Below are 25,402 nucleotides of genomic sequence, written 5' to 3' on the forward strand. Positions count from 1 at the left end.
GTTCTTTCTGTCAAGCAAGTTACCAAACAAATTTTTCAGTTTTCAAAGATGTTGGATTTTGGAATGGGAGGCAAGGAGCTGTGGACCTCTTATGCAATGGGCTTCCCTAATGCTCTCATCTCGATTTCAACACTTGCTCCAAAGACCTCACGCATCCTCAGTGCTCCTTGCAGTACCAGACATGTGCCAGACATTCTTCTAGTTTGTTGAATAAATTAAATAAGTTATTGAAGCCAGGGAGAAGCTCATAAGAGCAGCAAAACCTCTCTTTTCAGCTCCACTGCACACACACAGTGCCATCTAGGAGATGGCCCTACTGCAAAACACAGCCCATGTCACCGATGGTCCCTAAGGCCTTTTAACACTAGGTACTGTCATCACCACACTATTTCAGAAAGTCATAAATGAGCCTCATCTAACATTCTTCCAACCATCCAGGATACCATCCCTTGGTAACAGGCTAGGAAATTAGAAAATCAAACTATCCGGTCACCCAGAAATCAAGTGCAAAGGTACCAAATGACCATCCCAGGAGCTTCATTTATCCCAGAGTTAAAAAACAAGTGGAATCATGGAAAGAGAGACCAGAGTGGCGGACAGGTCGGTGGTGAAGCGGACAAGGGGGAGGACAGCAATGCACCAGATGTAAAAAGGGTAAGGTTCCAGAAAATACGACTCAATATGCATGAGCAGAACTTTGTCATTAAAGTAGTGAACAAAAGCCCCAACTGACAGAAATTTGAACCACGGACATAAGTCATTCAATATCTCGCAATTTCCACCCAGAGAGCCACTCACAGAGACCAGGTGGGAAGTCCAGGAAAAAAGGAAAGGGAGTCTGCTGGCTTCCTGGCACCGACTTGTGGATAAACTCACAAATTGGCATAAAAGTTTCAACTTAGCAGCTGGCTCTCTCTGACGCCACAGTTCTGTAGCTCATTTCTACTACTTCCAGCCTGAGTCACTTCAGCCTCTGGAAGTTCATGATAGGCCTTCATCCGGATGTCCTCAGGTTCATTCTCTTACCTCCTTCAGTTCCTTGCTCAGGGGTCAGCTCCTCAGGGAAGGAAGCCTGGTCACAGGCTAACACTGCACCACCTTCTCCCACCAGCCCTCTGTACTTTCCTCCTCTGCTTTATTTTTTTCCATAACACTGAGCACTATTATATATTATAATTAGTTGACTAGCTGTTTTCCCACCACTGAAATGTAAGATCCATGGGGGTAGGGGTTTACACCCATTTTGTTCACTGCTCACTCCGAGAAAGCATGCCTGGCAAATAAATACTTTTCTGAATGAATGAAATGGCCCGCAAATACTCAGAATCGCAGAACATAGAAGTTGGAAGGAGTGTTAGCCATTTTACAGGAGAGGAACTAGAGATGCACCTTACCCTGGTTCAACTGCACTAGAGTTGGGAACATGTTAAATAAAACAAGTTTTTTCCATTCATTCCAATTAACCTCCTGCATGCACAAAAGCAACGTGAACCAACATCATTTGACCCAACCTCGGCAGAAGAGTAGAAGATGAAATAATAGTGTGTGGTTCGGAGGTTCCCCCGCTCTCCTCTGCTTAACTAATTGACTTGGTACTCCCGCTGGGTGACCCTACCCTCGCTCCTCAGGGGCGGGTTCCTCCAGTAGAGAAGACTGCCACGCAGAACTCAGAAGAAAAGCTGGCAGCTGGGAGGAGGAGGGAGAGGCAGCAAGAGGAAGAGCGAGGGCTGGAAAGACTTGGGGAAGAGGAGGCCGGCAACCTAGGGAATAGACCCAGCAGCTTCTCTGCACAAATTACTCACCTAATACTCCCGGCAAGCACTACTCAAACCAGAGCCAGCTACCCTGATACCTTCACTTTCAAGACACCTACACCGAGATTAAAAGGAAGGGCACCAGGTGATAGATCTCTAACAACCTTCTTGCCTCGAAAACCCTAGGTTCAAAGAGGAGGACAAGGTTAAATAGCTGCTGGCAGCCAACTCTGCTGACTGGACAGCACCGAGAGAACCGTATAACGACAAGGGGTGGGGCGAGAGCGAGCGCGGGCGAGCGCACCGGCAGCCTGCGGCCTCTTGGATGCCTGGCTGGGGATGTCCCCGTCGGAAGCGCCGAGGAACAAGTGATCTCCAAGGCTGATTAGGGGGAGGAAACGGACAGCGCAGAGGGTAAGGAAGGAGAATGTCGCAGGATCGCGGAAGAAGGGTGTGCAAGACAGAGGGGAGCTGGCACAGAAAAGAAGTTGTGGGCTGTTAATAAAAACAAGGACACGTTACCTTGCAGCCGACCCTCTGGACCAAGGGTTGCGGGACCTCCCGCGGCAAAGCAACAGTACGCGCTCCAGAGGCCCAGCAGAAGACCGGAGTTTCTCATCCTTCCCGGCCACATCCCCTTCCCCCAAACGGGACTTTTAGAAAGACCACCAAAAAAAAAAAAAAAAAAAAAAAAAAAAGAGCCGCCTCTCAAACGATGTTTCCAGCAGTCCGAGCCCGTAAGACCCGAAGTGGGAAGGCTTCTCTCGACCAAAGAGTGGTGGCCTTAGACAGCTGCAGGTGGAGAAGGTGGAAAATGAAAACTTGGCTAAACTGAGCCACGGGGTGGTGAGGGGAGTGCGAAGATGCTCCAACCAGAACCAGATCTGCCCTCATCCGTGCCGCTCGCCCGGAAAGCCAGGGCTCGCCAGTGTCACACCGCGAGCTCCCGGGCGAGGTAGTTTTTTAAACTATTGGAGTCATCTGACCCATCGCCAGATGGTGATTTGCATAATTTATTCCCGTCCCCGGACTCTGATTGGTCACACCTTCGCTGACGCCCGAACCAAAGACTCCCCAAAGTTTGAATGAAAGCGCCGCACACCCACCGCGTGGACACTCCGCACGCGCCGCCTTGTCTCCTCCCCAGTCAGCTTCGCGGGCAGCCGCGCTCTCGCCACCCCACTTTTTCCTAGTGTCCACTCCCGGACCCTAGATTCTCCGCTCGCCCCTGCAGCCCCAGGAGGGTCATTGCCCCAAAGCCCTGTTCCCGCCGCGCTTGCGATCGCTGGAGAAGGAAGGTTGTCCTCTCCAAGGCGCAAAGCCATGCCCGCGCCCGAAATGATCTCTCCTCGCCCCGGGCCAAGGGTACGGATGGAGGAAAGCCACCTGGTCACCCTGTGGTCCTTCTTTTCGCCCTTTCCTCCTGCGCTCCTGCCTAGCGAAGCCCGTGACAGGTGCAGACGGCGTGATCAGACAATAACCCGGCAGAGCGGAGGGGCTGCGGGCTGTGGCCTGGGCATCAGGATCGCTCAGACCCCTCTCGGAGTCCTCGCTCAGCCACTAGCTACAAAACTCGCGGCAAGCCACCCAACTTCTCCAAGGCCTTCCCTTCGTCCCCAGTACGCGGGCGGTAACAGTTCCTGTCGCTTAGGGATGTTGGGGAAATTTAAAAACCTACAGCGCTCAGTGCGGCGCCTGCCGCGTGGTAGGCGCTCTCACACCTGCGGGTGGAGGACTAGAGGGATGCCAGGCGACACTCGCCAAAGGAAACAGTGAGCCAAGCTTGGGGATCTCGGGCGCATAACCAGCGCCAAGAGTCGGCTGACGCGCGCGCGCAACTACTTATTGAGGTGAATTAGGCAGCTTCTTCCTCTCCCTCCTCATTTTTTCCTCCTCTCCTTCCCTTTATTAAGCGTGTCCCTGCTCCTCCCACGGATGCCGGCTCCATCTCAGCCCGGGGGACCCCGGGACCGAGCGCGGCGAGCGTCCCGACCTTGGCGGGGAGCGCGGGGCGCTAGGCCGGCAGCGGCCGGGACAGCTAGGGAGCGGCTGCGCCTCAACAGCCCTCGGGAACGCCGAGGAGGTGGGAGATATACAAAGCGCCGCGGCGGGGCCGAGCACCGCCATCCCGCCTCCTTCCAGCCAGAACTGGCTCTCCCAGACTACACCTTTGACTGCGAGTAACCCCGCCGTCGCCAGAACCAGTCCCGCTCCTGCCTGCGGAGGAAAACGGCCCGAGCAGCCCCGCGCCCCTTCCTCCCTGGTGTCGGGGGCCCCTCCTGGAAGATCTGTGTGGGGAAACCAGTCTGGAGGAGCAGGTCCTGTTCCAACCTATCCTCGTTACTTTTGTTACTCCAGCTGCCAGCAAAGCACGCTTTGTCCCTCCTGTGTGCTATAATTCATTAACAAGAGGCAGGCCGGCTTTATTTTTTCAGTGTAAAACTCGATGTATTTTATGGGATGGTAAATGGCACCCCCAGATATATTTTTTCCCTCCTCTTACCGCTCTCCTTCTCCACTGGCAAACTATACAGACATAAGTCAGGTATCGTCTCCATTTTACAGATGGGAAAACTGAGTCTCGGGAACAGGCTGCCGGTCTGAAGCAAGTCTGACAACCAGATCTCTCTCTTCTGCTCTGTTTGATTTTAGCCAGTTGACCTCTAAATATGAGCCTTTGGGGTCCATGTCGCCATCTCTTCAGTGGTCCAGTCAGTAGGTGAGTCAAAAATCTCCTTATCTGGGGACTTCCCTGGCAGCACAGTGGTTAAGAATCCGCCTGCCAATGCAGGGGCCACGGGTTGGAGCCTGGTCCCGGAAGATCCCACAATGCCCCGTTGCAACTAAGCCCTGCGTGCTACAGCTATCGAGCCTGCGCTCTAGAGCCTGCAAGTCACAAGTACTGAGCCCGCGGGCCTAGAGCCCATGCTGCACGACAAGAGAAGCCACCACAATGAGAAGCCCGCACACCTCAAGGAAGAGTAGTCCCTGCTCCCTGCAGAAAGCCGGTGCGCAGCAATGAAGACCCAATGCAACCAAGAAACAAAAAACAAACAAACAAACAAACAAAAAAACCCTCTCTGTTCTGAGTTACTCGAATCACAATCCCTAGAACCTTAACTGAACAGTGTGGAGGGTGTGTCTTGGGGACCTCTGTCACAAGTGAGATCCCCTAGGAGAGATTAGGTACTCCTACGAAGTTGGTTATCCTACCTGAAAAAAACGTAGATTCAACAAGATCAACATCCATCTTTTTTACGTTTTATTGCCGGTTGGTTACAGTGCCCTCCTGTGTCTTTATATTAAAACATCATGTGAGAACTTCCAAAGGACATCACGAAATTATAATCGCAGTATTAAAGTAATGTATAACATCAACTGTCTGTTATGCAAAGCATAACATATGTATAAAATATGCAAAACATATTTTCCAGAAGAACCATGAGGAGATTTGGGGAGCCTCCAGTGTGGAGGAAGTCCCTGCCTGGGGAGTTTCAGCAGAAACTTCTGTTTGTGTCGCAGTCAAAATCTCAGGGTCTCAGGTTACTCTAGCAAAGGTTCTGGTCCTTCTTTTAGGCAGTTTGTCATCTGAAGACACCTGCCTATGTTAGAGGAATGAATCTCCCTCTCATGAGAGGAGCCCACTTTCCACTTCAGAAGCCTCCCTTGCAGCTAGAGTTCCCGGTTTAAACTCAGCCAGTCAAACCCTGAGGTGAAAGCAAGCCAGCCTGAAGGCACACAGCCACTCCACTCCGCCAGCCGGGCAGCAGCAGCCAGCTCTAGTTTTGGGGGGCAGCAGTGGCATCACCCCCAGACCAGTCTGCAGTGGGACTTGGGCAATGCAGTCTGCCTGAGTATACTTTCCAAGCCTGGTTCTTTTGCCCTGCAGATATTCTGATTGCTACCTAATATGTTTTTAATGAGTTCCTCTTCTGCATAAATGAGCCAAAGACTGTGTTGCTTATAACTAAGATGATTTAATCACCCGATGCTTATTGAATGGCTACTGGAGTAAAACACTGAGCACCCCAAGGAATGTTCAGGAGGCCATCCGTGCTCTCACAGACATGATGTTGAAAGTGTGGTACGTAGGAGTTACCAGACAGATGTCTGGACCAGTGCTGTTCAATAGAAATATAATACAAACCACATGTCTGAGTCAGCTATAGCTCCCATAACAAAATTCATAGATTGGGTGGCTCAAACAACAAGAATTTATTTTCTCACAGTTTTCAGGGCTAAATGTCTGAGATTAGGATGCCAGCATGGTCAGGTTCTGATGAGAACCCTCTTCCTGTTTTGTAGATAGCTTCACTGTGCCCTCACATGGCGGGGAGAGGGAGAGCAAGCTCTCTGGTGTCTCTTCGTATAAAGGCACTAATCCCATCATTAGGGTCCCACCCTCAGGACCTCATCCAAACCTAACGGTCTTCCAAAGACTTCATCTCCAAATACCATCACATTTCGGGGTTAACGCTTCAACATATGGATGGCAGTGAGGGAAGGGATTGTTGAAACACAATTCAGTCTAAGCACCAAATATGTGATTTTACCTTTTCTAGTAGCCACATGAAAAGGTAAAAAGAAACATGTGAAACTAATTTTTTAATAATTTTTTGTTTAGTGAAATATATCCAAACTATTATTACTTCTACATGTAATCAAAAAATTACTGAGACTATTTATATTCTTGTTTTGAAATCTGGTGTGTTTTTATACTTACGGCACATGTCAAATTGGATAAGCCACATATAAAGTGGTCAATAGCCACATGGAGCTAGTGGCTACCCTATTAGACAGCATACATAGATTTAGAGTGTTAAACCTAAAACGAATCTGAGAGATCACTTAGTACAACCCTCTCACTTTGCAAATCGTGAGCCTAAGACCCAACCAGATTGACTCACTTGCTCAAGGTCACACAGCCGGTAAAAAAGCAAAGATGGAACACAAATCCAAGTTTCTGATTCCAGGACTTCCTCTCTCTGTTTGAAGACAGAGAAGATGATGGAGAACTGAGAGGACCAGACTTAGTGGAAAGTCTAGAATAAAAACCATACCACTGGTTCAAAATAAGAAGGAAAAAACTAGCACAAACTGGATCTCTTCAAATATTTATTAAACCTCTGTCATAGGTCCAGCATTATGCTAAATGCTATAAGCAACTCAAAAAGAAATGGAAAATATAATTAAATGCACAGCGTACTCAAACTCCACTTTCCAAGGTCAGAGAAGAGAAAGATATAAGTGAATCAAACTGATAGAAAAGACAATTAGGTGGAGATGGGACTTAAAAAGACTTTAAAGAATGGAAAGGCCTTAAGTCCCAACCCTTGGCTGGCACTTGGATCCCCCTGAGAGATGTACTGACCACAAAGTTTGGAAATGGAGTGCCAAACCTCCATCGGGGGTAGCATTCCTCTGCTTACTTGGCTGTTAGCTCTGGGTGACAAGCAGGAGTTAAAGTAGCCAGACTCTTCTCTTGATAAATTCGGAGACCTGAGGTCTCCAACTCCTGAAGCTTATATCACTCAGAAGCAACATTTCCTCCGAAAGGAATAAACTATAGAAGCATTTCCGCATGCGGGCCTGGGATGTTAATAGGTGTTACATGGAATAAATATGGGGACACTGAGTTAAACAAGCTAAAACAGGCTTCTTCACTGCAGGACTTCTCAGGACCTTTATTATACTTTAACCCTTCAGTAGCTTCAGGTTCGAGATTAAGACCCTTCAAACGGCCAACAACACCCTCCATGGACTGGCCCAGGCGAGAGGCACCACTCTGTCTCCCACCACCCTCCTCTCCTCTCTCTGCCTTCCTGCCACCCTGGCCTTGTCTTAGCTCCTTTATCTGCGCTGTCCAATCCAGTACCCACGGCCCCGGAGCACTTGAAACGTGGCAAGTCTAAACTAAGTGTAAAATGCATACCAGATTGCAAAGACTTAAAACCAAAAAATATATTTTAAATACGCATTCATAATTTTTATGTTAATTAAATGTAGAAATGACAATATCATGGATACACTGAGTTGGGTGAAATATATTACTAAAATTAATTTCACCTTTTTCTTTTTACATTTTTAATGATTGCAGGAGAATTTTTCATTACATATGTGGCTCATATTATATTTCTAGTGAATGTTCTAAAGCATCAAGATTTGGCTTTTGACCTAGTTAATGCTAACTCTTATCAAATTTCAGATATCTGCTTGTGTCCCTTCTTCAGATAAACTTTTCCTGACCCCTGGCCTAGGTTTCCTATAAGAATGCTGCTATCTTTTATAGAACTTACCTAGGTCTTTAATTAGACATCATTTGTTTGGTTATTTGATTAATGTCTCTCACCCTGTTGGTGTATAAGCTCCATGAAAACAGCAACTGGATTTAGTTTTGCTTATTATTCTTTCTCCCAGAGCCCAGCATAAAACCTGGTGCATAGAAGGCTCATCAAATATTTGTTGAATGATTACGTAAATGAAGTGTGTGATGAATCTCCAAGAAAGGGACAAAGTATTCAGCTTTTGCTAAATTAAGTTAACCACAGAACCCTCACCCCACAAAGGGTTTAGTGAAGGATCAGAATTCCCCAGGAACACAGTTTGGGAAGCACTGGATTAGGCGTTGTAACTACAGAGAGAGAGTTAACTGAGCCCCATTTTAAATCTCCATCTGCAATACGACCTCAGCTCGCCTATGTGCTGAAGGTAGCTCTGGGTAGGTTTGTTTTGTTTTGTTTTATGTTTCCCTTCCTCTGCAAGCCACAAGCTCCAATTCCTTGAATTCTTCCACTTAGAAGACATCTAAAGGAAGCTGAGTTATTCTTTATTCTTAATAAAGAGATTTTTATGCAAATTCAGACATGCAGTTCATGAATAATTGTATGGTTTTCTCCTGCATCTATACAAGCATGGAAGAAGTGAAATATTGAGTTTAACCAGGACGTGGGGTAGTTTAAAGGAATTTACCTAAGAAAGGAGTCAGGCCTGACACATTTCTTTCGGAAAAAATAGCACGATAATGGGCTACATGATCAATTGACCCAGAGGATAAGACCCAGGGAAAGGTTGTCAAGTCACACTCATACCTCCCAAAAAAACAACCAGAGTGCTTCAGCTCACATGCCATTTTAACTCACAATGTTAAAGCATGTCTTCTGCAACTAGCCCTGCACACAAAAGCTAAATGACTGCTATGGGATCAGCGAAGAACTTGAGGATTCTGAGCAGCCTGGAGACCAGCACCTCCCAGGGAAAGGACGAGAGGGAGGATGGCAGCCAGCCCTGCTTGGAGGAAGCAGAGCTGAGCAAACCCCGCCGCTCCACATGCCAGACCCTTTCACTTGTCCATCACTTCCACACCACAGAACAGAGAGAGGAAAAGCCGAGGCAAAGGGGCTCATTGCCAAATTGAGAAGCATTTAAAGTGTTTCCAGTGACAGACTGGAGGGGTGGATCACCAAACGAAGTCCATTTTTAAATGCTCTGGGCCTTTCCAAAGCTCTGTGGGGAAAAACAACAAGAACAAAAACATTTAAACCTGATTCCAAAAGGTCCATTCTCTAGCAAAATATGTTACAAAGAACTGACCTCAGAATATTTAAATAGACCAGTAGGGACTTCCCCAGTGGTCCAGTGGGTAAGACTCCATGCTCCCAATGCAGGGGGCTCAGGTTCAATCCCTGGTCGAGGAACTAGATCCCTCATGCTGCAACCAAGAAGTCCACATGCCGCAACTAAAAATCCCACATGCCGCAACTAAGACCTAGTGCAGCCTAAATAAATAAATAAATAAACTTTTAAATAAAAAAAATAAATAGACCAATAACCACAAGAAAAGATTGAGAGTGACCAACCGTCCTATCCACACAGACCTCCAAAATGCCAGATGGATATGGTTCCCCAGGCAAATTCCCTCAAACTAACCCTTGATTAAATCCCATTTTTCACCTATTTCTGTACCTACACCTACAAACAAGCTTGCTAAATTAAATTAGTAACTACTTATCTCAAGTGGTCTTTTAATTCTGCCTAGCAATCAACCATATTTCTCTAGATTCCTCCTACTCCTTCTCCTAGATGACACTCTCACACCTTCTTCTCTCCCTTCAGACCTCCAACATCTCTCCCATCCTTATTCTGAGCTGATGACATGACTTGCCATTTTACTGGAAAAATAAAATCAATCAGAAGAGAACATCCACAAGCCACCACTGTCATACCCCCAACTGTGTGCATCTGTACCCATGTCCTCAGCCTCCCTGCCAGTTACTAAAGATGAGCTGTCTGTGCTTCTAAATACCCCCCGTGCCCACACACACATTAACACACCAAATTCCATCCCCTCTTACACAAGGACATCACTCCAACAATTTCTCCCTCTCTATTGGATCATTTCCATCAACATACCAACACAAGTTACAAATTCTCCACCTTAAAAAAATTGCCAGAGACTCTACTTCCCTCCCCAGACTCACCCTATTTCTCTGCTGCCCTTTACAGTGAAATTTCTTTACAGAGTTCTCTATGCTCCCTGATTCCAAGGCCTCTCCTCCCATGTCCTCTCGAGCTCCAACTCCTCCCCCACAGCCCTGCCCACCAAGGTCACCCCACACAGCCAGTTGTATCCTCAGTCCTCCTCTCGCTCCATCACAGTCACTGCCTCCTCCTTGAACTCATCTGGTGTTCTCGCTCACTGGTCCGTCCTCCCCAGTTTCCTTTGCTGACTGACTTCTCATTGTTGGAGCATCCCAGGGTTCATCTATGGAACTCTTCTTTTTTGTTCATCTAAAATCACTCCCTTGATAATCTCATCTACTCTCATGCCTTCAAAGCCATCTATACGTGATTCTCCAGCATACACCTCTAGCCTGAACCTCCTCCCTGAAATCCAAACTTCTTTATCACCTTTGATGCCTAAAAGGCATCTGAAACCTACCATGTTCAAAACTGAATCCCTGGACTTCCCTGATGGCGCAGTGGTTAAGAATCCACCTGCCAATGCCGGGGCCGCCGATTTGAGCCCTGATCCGGGAGGATCCCACATACCATGGAGCAACTAAGCCCGTGCGCCACCACTACTGAGCCCGTGCTCTAGAGCCCGCAAGCCACAACTACTGAGCCCACGTGCTGCAACTACTGAAGCCCGCGCACCTAGAACCCGTGCTCCTCAACAAGAGAAGCCACCGCAATGAGAAGCCCACGCACCGCAACAAAGAGTAGCCCCGGCTCGCCGCAACTAGAGAAAGCCCACTTACAGCAATAAAGACCCAACGCAGTCAAAATTTAAAATAAATAAATTGCATTAGAAGGACAATATGTCATAACCAACTGAGGTACATTCAACCTAGAAATATAAACATGGCTCAGTACAAGGAAATCTATAATTTGCCACATATATACATCAAAGGTGGAGAAAAAAATTATTTCAACAGATGCTTGAAAAAATTAGAAATAAGATAATCCAGTAACAAGGGTGGTTACATAATTACTATACAAAAATCTCTACTTTTCCAATATCATAGGGAAGGGGTTTTTTTGGTTGGTATTGTGATAGGTAAGAAGTGGATTTATTTAGAGAGAAACACACTCCACAGAGTGTGGGCCATCTCAGAAGGCGAGAGTGGCCTCATAGCGAAGGTTTTTTAAGCAGGATATAAACACAGAGGATAAAAGAAAGACATAATAATCTTGACTACACAAATTTTTTTCAAACGTGTCTGCAGTAAAAAAAGAGTTTGAGCAAATTCAAAAGACAATTTAAACTGTGTTATAAAATATTTGTTACATGCAAGAACTTGTTTTATTAATTTTCTATAAAATTTTACCCAAAAAAAAGAGACAATTCAATATGCCACTTTCATGCAAATTACAAAAAGGAGTTCCCTCCTTAAGATGCTTTACTTTTGGAAAAAGCTATCATGCTATACTAATTTTGTTAGGACAAGACCCTTCATTGCCATCTGCCAGAAAAATGACATAACAAATATTGAAATCTATGATTTCTATGATGTGAATAACATCTGCTAGGTTGGACAGCATACAACCCACACAACCATTAAAAACACCTATAGTCTAGACTTAGATCATTGAAAATAGTATTATTCACTTATATGAACATCCACCAGGATTAAAAGTTTGTGTGGGATACAACTAAAAAAAATGTTTGTTGTTATTGCAGAATTATAAGTATTCTTGGTCTCTTCCCAAATTCCAGTAATATCCTCTAATCATTGAAACAATCATAAACACTGCCAGTTTTCCAAAATGTCCCCAGGAGATGGCACTCCTCTTGGAGAACAATGGTCTAGATTGATTGGAAGGCATAAAGGAAGACTTTAACTCTTCATTTTATGCTTTTCGATACAGGCTTGGATTTTTCACCATGTGCATGCATAAGAAATGAATAAATAATTAAATACAAAAATATAACTAAACTAAATTTCTACTCTAGAGAGGAGCCAAGTATTAGGGATGAAAGAGTGATTCCAATAAAAGACATGCAATATTTATCCCAGTACATGATAGTTACAGAGGTCTGAGGTCCACCAAGGTCTCAGCAGTAACTAGTTGAAAGAACTTGGTCCAGAAAGCCAAGAGCTTTTGGGAAGATGAAAAAGTTCTGGAGACGGAAGGTGGTGATGATTGTACAACAATGTGAACGTACTTAATGCCACCGAACTGCACACTGAAAAATGGTTAAAATCATAAATTTTACACCATGTCTACTTTATCACAATTTTTAAAACTAAACTAACAACTAAAAATACCCTTTATTCTCACCTATAAGATAAAGTGCTACACCCTATTTTTGAGATCAACCTCCAGGATCAGCACCTTGGGAATATTCCCACAAGGAAGGAAGCAAGTCCATGGAATTTCACTGCAGCCTTATTTACAACAGTGACAGCAAGGGGGAAGGAGGGACAACTCAAGTGTCCAGTAGGAAAATGGGTAAATACGTTGTACCATACTATGAAATACTCTATAACATTGAAAATGAATCAATGAGAACTTTACTGATCAGCACAGATCAATCTTAAGTGAAAAACAAAGGCTGCAAATTTTATCTACAGTATGATTTAAAAAATCTTAAAAAGAAACAAAACAATATAACATATTGTTAATGGCCACATTCATATACGTAGTAAAAATATAAAAACATGCAATTTCAGGTGAGTGATTTAACCTGAAGGGAGAGAGAAAGAAGGAATGAAAGTCTCAGCCTTTAATATTTTATTTCCTACAAAAGGAGAGAATTCTGAAGCAAGTAGGTAAAATATCACACGTTTGTTCAAGTGAGTGGGATATATGGAGGTCAGTTCTATTTTTCTGTACTTTTCTGTATTCTTGAAATATTTCATAATTTAAGAATCTAAAATTAAATTAAGTTGATAAAATAAAAGTCAGATTCCTTTGTGATACATACTTTGACTAACCAAATCCCTAATACACAACAATTTGCAAACCCAGTCATGTGCCTACTTACTGAAGCACCAGGCAGTTCCAGAAGATTTCAGTAAGAGGAAATAATTGCAATAGGATGATTTGGGCAACAAAAACCTCACAACACACCACATGACGTGCACATGCATGGGTGGGTACACACACACACACACACACACACACACACACACACACAGACAAAACAACCAGCTGTAGAGCGCTAAATGAAAAATCTAGAGGGCCCACAGTAGGACAGCAACAGAGTACAAATGGAATGTCCTCTCTTTTTTATTAAGAAAAGAACCAATTAGGTCACTGCTTGAAAGCAAAATTTTTGCTAATGACAGCCAGTGCAAGAAAGCCTGTTACCCAGAGACTGGTAACAATGCAGGAAGAGCAGTGAAGAATGCTGATTTCTCATCATCTGGCCTAAGAGGGCCTCCGGGGAGAGCCAGGCTCTCTCAGGGAGGGTGAGCCAGGAAGCGGGGAAGCCAGTGGCCACCTGCCCAAGATTCCAGCAACTCACAGAGGGAATTTTGCCAAGGCCTCTAGTGCATGGAATTCTTAAAAAGCTTCCAGACCAGCTGCTCACCTACTGCAGAAATCTCTTTTACAGCACCTTGTCAAACCTCTGCTTAAACACTTCCAGAGTTGGGGCCCCATTCTTTTTTGAGGCAGCCAATTCCATTATTGGACCATTTTGGTTGTTGGAAGAGTCTTATAATTTTGAACAGAAATAATCAGAACTAAAGCAGGAGGCATAATAGTACAATCACGGTGTGTAGAATGTGTGTGGGTTATCTCTGTGTGTGCGTGGTGGGGGGTGGTTTGGGAGATCACACACCAAAATATAAAATGTTAACACTCTTGGGGAATTCCCTGGTGGTCCAGTGGTTAGGACTCCGTGCTTTCACTGCTATGGCCTGGGTTCCATCCCTGGTCGGGGAACTAAGATCCCACAAGCTATGCCACGTGGCCAAAAAATAAAAAATAAAATATCAACACTCTGATTAAACTCTCCAAGCATTGGAATTACTTGGTGATTTTTATTTTATTTATTTATTTGTCTGTATTTTCTAAAATGAACAAGTTTCACTTTGGTAAAGTGGGAAGAGATAATATTACATATATTTTAAGTTTGGTGGGGAGATACAGTTCTCACCAAGGTGAAATAAGCCCTTTCCTGTCTTGTGTCCATCGGTCCCAGTTCTGTTGGATCTAATCTCAGGGGAGCAAATGGATCCAGGCTGGGCCAGCTGGAAACAGACCAGGTCAAAACTTGCAGTGTGGCTAGTTCACACTGGACCCATGCCACCCAGTCTGAAGAAAATGAAGCTTTCCGGAAGCTCTGGTAAATTTAAGCATGTTCACACTTGAGATCAGTGAGTTGGGAAAACCAGTTTCCTCTCAGGAAAGGAGGTTGTACTCAGCCCTCACCTTCCAGAAATGCAATGATTTTAAAGTTAGTCCAGCTAAAGACAGGTTAATGGAGGGACGTTTTGGTCTGAGCACTCCTGGAGAAGAAGATAATAATGCTTGGCCTTCGTACAGCACGTTGAGATAAAACGTTTCTCAAGCATCGTCTTAATTGACCCTAGCCCGGAATACCCTCCTCTCCTACCACCGCAACCAACACATATTGTATCCAAAATATTGTGTGTCTATGCATATGTCCACTTTCCTGGGATGAAGGGCCCAAGCTTTCGTCAGATTCTCCAAGGAGTTTGTTTACCCCAGAAGATTTAGGACCACGGGGATGATGGATGCAGCCCAGAGCTGGTTTTTCAGAGGGCCAGCTCTGATTCCTCATCCATTAAAAGAAGAGTTGGGCTCACGATTCCTGCGACCTTTTCCAGCTCCGACTTCACACTGTCCAGTCCCTTGGGAGCCGGAACTTATTCCCAGAGCCTGGAGGTAACCCCGTCTTCACTGTCTATGAGGGCCTCCCACGGGACCGCTTTGGAGCAATAAGGACGTCTGCCTGCCCGGTGACAGGATCTGCAGCCAACAAAACCCTCTGTCAGGCAGGAGGATTGTGCAGCCTGTCTGGCTGCAATTTATTCTGCTCTGTCACTTTGACTTCAGCCAAGTGCCAGGAGAAATTTGAATCTGAATGCTGCTGCCTCTGAAATAAGCTTAGAAAAATATACAGGCTTTCTTCAACAGAGAGCAAGCCTGGCTGAATCTGAAGAACCCCGTTTGGGATGGGATAAAGACACACAGGCAGACACTGTCCAATTGAGCCGAGTCTCAGGAAACCAGACGGAAATTAACTTCTTACTGGAAGGAGAGCTTGAGCCTGCAGGAGAGGCAGTGGTTTTACTTAGAAAGGTTGATGAAGGCAGGGAGTGACCTGGAGGGATGGGTTTATGTCAGAAAACCTTTACTGAGCTCACCTGAAGGATGCACTGGAGAAATCACGGGGGGTTAGTAGGGAAAGGGCTACTTCAAATGTAAGGATGTGTGACGATACTTGTTGCACATGGTTTGCAATAGCAGCAGATGGAGACAACCTACAGTGCATCTCTAGGAGACCGGGTCAATGCACTATGGAATACCATCTGGCCATTAAAACAAATGCTGTAGGTCAATGCAGGCTGGTATAGAAAAACTCCTACTTTTCTTGTTAAATGAAGAAAAACAAACAAGGTATAGCCTGTGAGGTGTGTACAGTACGTAACTCTTTATGGGAATATGCTTCTATACTTATATAGTATCTCTGAAAGAGTTCCCAAGAAACAGGTTAAGAGTGGAAAGCAGACTCACTCTTTACTAGATACTTTTCTAGACCTTTCAAATTGTTTACCATGTGCCTGTATCCCTGCTTGAAAATATAAATACATAAATAAATTTTAAAAGAAAAATAAAAAGAAGAAGCAGCAGCCACTTTCCTTCAAAATCAGCTCTGCCATGGAATCATCCTCCCTTCCCAGCAGTAGTGGTTAATTTTATGTGTCATCTGGCTGGGTCAAGGTACCCAGAGACTTGGTTATTCTAGATGTTTCTGTGAAGGTATTTTTTAGATGAGATTAGCATTTAAATCAGTAGACTTTGGGACTTCTCCAGTCGTCCAGTGGCTAAGACTCTGCGCTCCCAAAGCAGGGGCCCGGGTTTGATTCCTGGTCAGGGAACTAGATACTATGTGCCACAACTGAAGATCCCACATGCCACAACTAAGACCCAGTGCAGCCAAATAAATAAATAAATATTTTTAAAATAAATAAATAAATCAGTAGACTTTGAGTAAAACAGATGACATTCCATAATGTGGGTGGGCCTCATCCAAACAGGTGAAGACACTAAGAGGATAAAAGACTGAGGTCCCTGGAAGAAGAGTCAATTCTGCCAACAGATTGCCTTTGGACTCAAACTGCAACTTTTCCCTAGGTCACCAGCCTTTCGGCCCATGCAGCAGAATTTGGACTTGTCAGCTTTCACAATCACATGAGCCAATTCTTTAAAATAAACCTCTCTCTCTCTCTCTCTCTCTCTCTCTCTCTCTATCTATCTATCTATCTATCTCCATATATATATATATATATCCACAGGCTCCGCATCCGTGGATTCAACTAACCACAGATCAAAAATATTTGAGGGACTTCCCTGGCAGTCCAGTGGTTAAGACTCTGTGGTTCTGAGGCAGGGGACATGGGTTCAATCCCTGGTTGGGAAATGAGATCCCACATGCTGAATGGCGTGGCCAAAAGATTAAAACAAAATTTTTTTTTGAAAAAGAAAAATCCAAAAGAGTTCCAAAAAGCAAAAACTGAAATTTGCCATGTGTCAGCAACTACTTACATAACATTTATATTTAATTTACCACTATTTACATAGCATTTACTTGGGGTTTTTAAAAAAATATTATTGGAGTATAATTGATCTACAATGTTGTGTTAGTTTCAGGTGTACAGCATATACTTTGTATTAGGTATTATAAGTAATCTAGAGATGACTTAAAGTATATAAGAGGATATGTGTAGGTTGTATGCAAATATCACATCATTTTGTATAAGGGACATGAGCATCCTCCAATTTTGGTATCCACAGGGGTCCTGGAACAAATCCCATGTGGATACTGAGAGACCACTGTATGGTAGGTTCTATTTCTCTGGAGGACCCTGACTTGAGGTTCTGAGGGGATCTCTGAGCCCAGACTCCTGGAAAGGCAGAGGTGAGGGGACCTTTGTTGCCTGCTTGGGAAAGGGCCAGTGTGAGAATCACTTGGTGGGGGATGGCCACTGACCCCACTCTAGGAGGAAGGCAGCCTAGCCCCTCCTCCACCAGCATGTGGGGCAAACCTTGCTGTGATCCTCCCACGGACACTCTGGATACTCCCTGAGCATTAGCTGATTGGTTCCTTTGTGTCCTCCTGGGCCTTCCTCATGATGTGGCTTTCTTTTCTTTTTCCTGCCCCACTCGCCAAGTCTTTTCGCTTCCATGTCTTCTTTGTGAGCAAGGTTACACCAACAAGGCAAAAATAAAGATGTTGCCAGGTTGCCGTTTCCTCCCTATTGTGATCCTATTTGCCTCAGTTCAGTTTCTGGTTTTGGCCTCTGAGGCCAGCAAATTCTGCTGAGCGGAAAAGACAGTCAATCAGCCAGTTACTTTGTCTCAGAAGAACCAAGAAATAAGTTTAACCATTTTCCCCCAGCTTTTGTTGTTTGACCAAATAAGACCAGGCAATTCAAGTCAAGATGATTGAAAATGACATGTATAGATATTCTCTTTTTTTCTCCTTTCCCAACTCATGACACACTGCATTATTCATTCCAACTGTGTTATTCAGTCTTCATTCCACCATGAAAGGGGGCATAAAATGATCTCAAACCTAAGGTCCTTGCATTGGGTGGTCCCTTTAAAATAAGTCTCCTTCCATGGACCCCAGCTTCAATTAAGCAGTCAATCCACAAAGACTAAACCAGTTATGATTAAGGCATCACATTAGGCATTGAAAAGATTCAAAGGAGCAGAAAAAGAGCTTATGTACCAGAGGAGTAGATAAAGCACACACATAAATAGATCATAAATTAGCTAAGCAGTATAGGGCTAAATAAATGACAAATGAGATCAGTCACTGTGGGCTAGAAGGCTCTGAAGGCTCTGGCCTGGGCACCAATGATGGACACAAGTCAAGAAATAATCCTGTTCTAACTTCCATGATGTCATTTAACCCCTAGAGCTGCCCAGCAGGGGAGGTGGTTCCAGCAGGCCTTCCCACTGTCAAGGTGGGTTCAGTTTGAGTAAATAACTATTTCCTGCCACATATCAGGAAAGAATGTTCAAAGAGGCCAAGAGCTTTGAGCAATATTACCCCGCAGATCAGTGCTAGAATCAGGGCTGGAGCAAGATTACCCAGCACCACCCTCCTTCGTGCTCTGTTGACCAAATAAGAAAAATAGATAAGGCTGTCAAGCAAGAGAGGGCATCAACAGACACAAAGGCCCAGAGACGAGGGGAGCGTGAACAAGCCAGGCAGGCTGGCACAGGGGGAAGAAAGCAGAGAAAGTGGGGGTCCACTCCCATTCTGCCTGGGGCACACACACACACACACACACACACACACTCCCTGTTTTCCTCAAAGTATACTTCTGCCTGAGAGAGTATGAACAAGCAAAGAATTAATCATGCATCAGCTGAATCAGGATTCAAAAGGATAGCTTTGACCGATAGGCCCTTGCCTGCCATAGGAATCCAGCTACAAATCCTTTCAGCGGGATTAACATGGTATAAAAGCTTCCACACCTGGGTCTTTCTGACTTTCTGCCAGAAACTCACAGAGGAAGTAGTAGCAATTCTATTCAACAAAATAAATAAATAAACTAAAAGAGCTTTATTATCTATGCAAAATTATGCACATTGTCCCCAAACTGATAAACTTTGGCACAATTACAGTTACACACAAAAGAATTATCAGCGAGACAAGGAATTTGCACAAAGGGCAGTAAATAGTGGGGTGAGGTGTTTACTTCAGCTCATTGGTCTGGAGCTTCCAAATGGACAAGACTCTGCCATCAGGTGACCAGCTTGGATACACTGTAACTGGAAACTGTTACAACCCCAGCTGATGTGGGCAGGAAAGAATTGAGTGTGACCCGCCAAGAGACACGGACTGTGGTCTCCACTTTCTCTCCCCTGGTGGGTCCGTCTCCTTATCTGCACAGTCAGGATAATAAAACTCAAAGAAAAGTTTCCATGAAGCACTCAGAGGGCACTTCCACGTGGGTACAACCACTGACATCATCCTGACTTTTACTCCCAGGCAGACTGTCCGTGTGAGAAGGGGGACCCATCTGGGGGCCTCTTTAGCAGAACTTCAGTCCTGGATGGGTTCACAAGCAGAGTGTAACTTAACTTCCTCCGGGATATTTCCTCCACCTGGGTGCTGGACTCTGCAGCTTCCACCTTTGATAACCTCTAAGAAATACAGACCCTCTACTTCGGAGATCTTAAACCCTCCCCAGCGGATCCCTATCCAGTGGTGGAATGCCCTCCAGTGCCCTGGACAGGGTTCATCCTGCCATGGATGCTGGTTGGACCCAGGTGATGAAGGGAACCGGCCACTTCAGAAGGTAGCCTGTTCATTCTATTTAGGTCACTGTAAATGTTAGAAGTCCTTTATTTGAGGTTAAATCTATTCCTGATAATGCCCAGTATTGCTTTTAGTTCTATGCCCTCATCCATGTGGTGACCCAAGTTCCGGAAGACTGTCAGTATGAATTTCACCTCTGAGTCTTCTCTGATCTGGGCCAAACACCCCCAAGTTAGTCATACACAATGAGTATGAGCTTTAAAGTATGAGCTTTAAATCTGACAGGTCATGTTTGGAATCCCTTCTCTACTACTTTTTACCTGAGTGCCCTTGGACAAGTTACCTAATATGCTAATCTTCCTTTTCCTCACTTGTATTATGAGAATAGAAATGTCCTCTTCAGAGATGGCAGAGCAGAAAGACTCTAAGATGGTCCCTATGATATCCACCCCTGGTCTTGAGCCCCTGTGTAATCTCCTCTTCCAAGTATGGGCAAGGCTTGTGACAGGCTTTCAACCCCTAGAATATAGCAAAGGTGACAGGATATCACTGCCTTCAATATGTTACATAAGATTCTAACATCCATTTTGCTAACAGACACTATCCTTGTTGGCTTTGGTGAAGTAAGCAACCATGTTGGTTAGGTCCACATGGCAAGGACCTGGCAGCCTCTGGCCAACAACTAACTAGGACGTGATGATGGCCTCTGGCTAATAGCCAAGGGGAAGTTGAGGCCCTCAGTCTGACAGCCAATAAAGCCCTGAATCTTGGACTGATCTTGGACCATGTGTCTTGGAAGCAAATCCTTTCCCGGTCAAGCCTTCAGATGAGAACCAAACAACTGAGTGCAATCTTGCAGAGAATACAACCTTGCCTGCACTCCTGACAAACAGAAACTGTAAGATAACACGTATGCGTTAAGTCACTACGTTTGTGGTTATGCAGCACTAGAAAATGAGTATGCTGAGATAATGCAAGCAAAATTCTCAGCCAATGCTTGGCAAATGATAAGTAACTTCAGTCGTTGGTAGGTTTTTTTTTTTTTTTCATCTTACTGCTCCTCATATGACATTTCAGCAGCACCTCGATCCACTGGTCTACTCTCCTCAGAGCTTTTCTGGTTTGTCACTAATCTTCAAAACCTATTTGTGACCGAGAACCCTTCTGTTAAAGAACTGCTTTTCCAGATCACTATTAAAATGCACCTGTGTTACTACCTGGCATGGGCCCTTCAGGAAAACAGTATTATCTTCACATGCGTGAGCTGCCACCCTGGGAAGCAAACACAGGGCTCCAAGGGAAAGTTCACAGGTTTGCTTTTGATGGGCAAAGGTGGTTTGGAGCAGGGAGCAGTACCTGAGAAAGTTAAGTCTGGAAACAGCCCTGACTTGGAGGGCTTCAGAGAAGAATGGCATCTAAATAGGGGGCAGAAGGCAGAGGACTAAAGAAAGGGGGGCCAACCTACCCCATGGACCCTGTTTAAGGAAGCAGCATCAGGACCTTAACATCCCAAGCTACAGCACCTGGAGCGCTCAGTAATGGTGACATCATCATTAACCCCAGAACTCATGGCTCCTGCGCTGTGCTCAGCCTACTTAGACCTCGACTGTATTACTGCTTGTATTCCAGGGTGTTTCCCTTAATTAGGTCTGAGCCAGCCGAAGGGACTTAGAGACAGGGGACCACATCTTTTTTATCTTTGAATCTTCCGCATCTAGCACATTACTCACACATTGTAGGTGCTAATTCAATTTTGATGAACTGAACTAAGTGAGGAAGAAAGCTCAGTAACTAGCCTTTGGAGAACTTTGCTAGGAAAAGGGGGAAGAAAGGGGCAGTAAAAAGTAGTTGAGGGAAGAGAAAGAGGAGTTGGAGGTGTCTAAAGGCAGAGTGGGAGCCCTGGGAAGGAATGGGGGAGGTGGAGGGACTGTGAGGCAAGGAGGCAGGCGGAGGGTCTCCTGCAGGGCTCATGGAGTAGGAGACAAAGCCATCCTCCACGAAACAGAAACAAATGCACAGACGCAGAGAACAGACTTGTGGTTGCCAAGTGGGGGGTGGGGGGGGCAGCTGGCGGTGGACTGGGAGTTTGGGATTAGCAAATGCAAACTATTATATAGAGAATAGGTAAACAACAAGGTCCTGTTGAATAGCACAGGGAACTACATTCCATATCCTGTGATAAACCATAATGGAAAAGAAAAAAAAATAAAGTAGAAATGAACGATTGAAAAAAAAAAAAAAAAAAGGAAGCCTTCCTCCAGGAGTGAGTGGGCATCTGGAGCCCAGGACCGACGGACCCGCAGCAGTGACAATGGCTTCCACGGTTCCCAGAACAGGAGCACCATCTAGGCACAGCCACTGGTACTTGTCAGAACTATGTCTCAATTTTTTTTTATCCCCCCCCCGCCCCCCCCGCAACATGTGGCCACTAGAGAAATCACCCCTGAAGGTAGGTGGGAATAAAAGGGCATCCGGCAGCCACGGGCCAACAGCGGAGAATCCTTTCCCCCAAAGAAAGAAATAAAAACCTTTCCAGGGCTTCCCTGGTGGCGCAGTGGTTGAGAATCCGCCTGCCGATGCAGGGGACACGGGTTCGTGCCCCGGTCCGGGAAGATCCCACATGCCGCGGAGCGGCTGGGCCCGTGAGCCATGGCCGCTGAGCCTGCGCGTCCGGAGCCTGTGCTCCGCAACGGGAGAGGCCACAACAGTGAGAGGCCCGCGTACCACACACACACAAAAAAAAAAAAAAAAAAAAAAAAAAACACCTTTCCATGTTGATTGTATTTGCACTTAATTGTATTTGCATTAAAAAATTCAAGAATACCCAAGAAGTAATAAATTGATGGTTACTCATGGGTTGAGGGGTAGGAGGGTGAGACAGATGGGGAAAGAGAGAGAAGTGACACTTTTTATTGATTGCCTTTTAATATTGTTTTGATTTTTGAACCAGATGAATGTATTCCTTTTTTTTTAATTAAAAAAAGACAAAACTTGAAAATTTTGTCTAGAGAATTTCAAATGGACAAAAGAAAAGAAGTTCCTTCAGAAACAAAGAGAGGGGATAATAGTTGCAACCTTTATCTAGTTGCCTTACAAAACTGGGAGGGTCACAAGGCAAAAGATGTTAGGCCAATATTTTCTTGTTAGAGCAATCGGGTAAGTTGGCGATCACTTGCACAGAAAGCAACAGAGGAATGCCTCTTCATCTGTGTCATGAGAAAGTTGGGCTAAAAGACCTCCAGACCCCTCCAGCTCTCATGCTCTCCTGGCCTGTGATTGACTGTCTTACTTGGTTTGGTGTTAAAGGTGGGGCACTGCTTCTCCCCACTACAAGCCAACATTTGTGGGGCTGAGTTTGAATCATTCTGAGTCTCCTGGCCTCCCCCTCCCGCCCTATTCACAATCTCACCTTTGAAAAGCTTGAGAGTCAGCCCAGGTTGGAGGAAATACATAGTTCATTACATCAAAGTAGTATTTACACTTCAAGGTAAACAGAACTTTCTATGCACACCCTTTGCCCACAAAAAGTGTTATGGGAAAAAGCTTTAACTCAACGCTGAACTGGTGCCATCTAGCGGCCCATGGTGTTACTGAGCTACTCCACAACAGAACCGTGTCCTTCAGGAGACGTTTTTGTGAGCAATATTAGAGTTTCTTTCCAGGCTAGCCCTTGGCAAAATTGTGAAATCCAAGGCAAATTTTCCCATAGTTCCAGCTTCCCCTTTCCAAACTCTCCCCCATGACAGACAGGTGTAATGGAGAGAGAGCAAACGTGGGGGTCAGGACAACCTAACTCTATGCTCAATTTGTCCTGTGCTGCCTGCTGATTAGCTTAAGATCCAGGGCAAGTGACAGAACTCCCCCGAGCCTCCAGTCCCATCCTCTGTGAAATGTGGGTAGTTCAATCTTCCTTACAAAGTCGCTATAGGGAATAAATGTGACAAAGCGTACATAGCACTCCACATACAGTAGGTGTACCCTAGTTCCATTAGTTAGTTCCATTCTCAAATACTTCATTATTTTTTTTTATTTTGGGAGGCACCACGAAGCATGCAGGACCTTAGTTCCCCAGCCAGAGATCGAACCCGTGCCCCCTGCAGTGGAAGCACAGAGTCTTAACCACTGGACTTCCAGCAAAGTCCTGAGTACATCATTATTTTTAAAATAGGAGTGAAAGGGGAATTCCCTGGAAGTCCAGTGGTTAAGCCTCGGCGCTTTTACTGCCAAGCCAGATTCGACCCCTGGTCGGGAAACTAAGATCCTACAAGCCATGCAGCATGGACAAAAAAGAAAGAAAAAGAAAAAAAAAAAAAAAAAAAGGAGTGAAGAGATAAATATTGAGCTCTGGTCCCTCAAGTATTCAAATAGACGGTGGATAATTTTCTGTTTGGATGCCAGCAGGAAACAATTCCATGCAGAGTTCACCAGAAGAGGCTTTAAAGGAACTCAAGAGATCGGGACAAAGTTAAGGGAACTTACAAGAGACATTGAGGCACCCAGAGAGTAGCAAGCACAGAAGGATGTTTCCATACTCTGGACTGATTGGACAAAGAGGTATTGAAATGGAGCTCAGAGAGATCTGAGCTTGGGAGGACGGGCAATCTGACAGGGGCTGTAGCCTTAAAGGGACGCAGCCACCCCAGAACCTGGTGCTAAGGCAGCAAGGGAGGTAGGAAGAAATAGTCCCGCCTTTCTCCCTGACCTTCCAGCTCCTACCTATGCTCACCATGGGCCACTCTCAACCAGAAGTCAGCTGGCAGGGAGGCCTGGGTTATAGTCGATGGGCTTAGTTTCACGGGACACAGACATTAGAGAATGGATCTGGAGGAGGCACCCAGAGGATAACCAGTGCAGGATGTCACAGAGGAAATCCCTGCCTGGGGAAAAGAATCAGATTAGGTGATGTCCAAGAATAAATTCTAAGGAGAAATATTAGGGGAACCACTTACCGAAACCACCCTCCCTGGCCAGGCAAGATAGTAACCCCTTGCATGAGTTATCTCTTACAACAGAAGGAACTAACAAGAACTAACACAACGCAGAACTAACAAGCTACCACCAACCGGAAGAATTCAGGAAAGGTCAAAAGGAGAGAGGAGACGCCAATCCATATGTCCTACCAACCTTCCAGAATCCTCCTCGTTGAAATCCATCTTGGCTGAGAGATACGTGTGCCACCAGGAAGGCCCCTGAGTCAGAATGACTGGCCAGAGACAACCTGGAAACTAACCCCATCACCATAAAACCCAAGACTGCGAGCCACGTGGCAGAGCAGTTCTCTGGGTTCCCTTACCCTCCTGCTCTCCACCCGGGCCCCCCTTCCCAATAAAGTCTCTTGCTTTGTCAGCACATGTGTTACCTTGGACCATTCATTTCCGAGTGTTAGACAAGAGCCCTGGAAGGGGTCCCCCTTCCTGCAACAGAAGGAGAGAGAATGTAGGAATTAGCCAATATTGCTGAATATCTAACTTTTGTGCTATTCACAGTGTCTTTTATCTTTCTCTTATAACTTTCCTAGCAACCCAGTACAATTGGTTTGTTATCTCTCTCTCTCTTTTTTTTTTTTTTTTTTTTTTTTTTTTAACAAATGGAAGAGCAAAGCTCAGCAAAACCAAGTAACTTGCATTGAGACACCCGACTGGGAAGTAGTGGAATTCCATTCCAGTTACTGGAT

At 45.3% G+C, this 25,402-nt stretch overlaps 1 protein-coding gene across 4 annotated transcripts in view; it reads right to left on the reverse strand.

Annotated features, from left to right (window-relative positions):
• Positions 1-25,142, reverse strand: part of LIPG (lipase G, endothelial type) — a 46,728-nt gene extending 21,586 nt beyond the window's left edge. For 3 of the 4 annotated variants that reach the window (XM_059039806.2, XM_067015228.1, XM_067015226.1), the window contains exon 1: positions 2,277-2,692. In XM_059039806.2, the coding sequence (XP_058895789.1) occupies positions 2,277-2,388 (112 nt within the window). In that variant the 5' untranslated portion in view covers positions 2,389-2,692. Of the gene's footprint in view, positions 1-2,276; positions 2,693-25,087 lie in introns of those variants that run through there. The other variant, XM_067015225.1, reaches the window with a different exon arrangement.
• Positions 25,143-25,402: the final 260 nt, after the last annotated feature.

The sequence above is a fragment of the Kogia breviceps genome, chromosome 15 (assembly GCF_026419965.1).
Source record: "Kogia breviceps isolate mKogBre1 chromosome 15, mKogBre1 haplotype 1, whole genome shotgun sequence".
NCBI lineage: Eukaryota > Metazoa > Chordata > Mammalia > Artiodactyla > Physeteridae > Kogia > Kogia breviceps.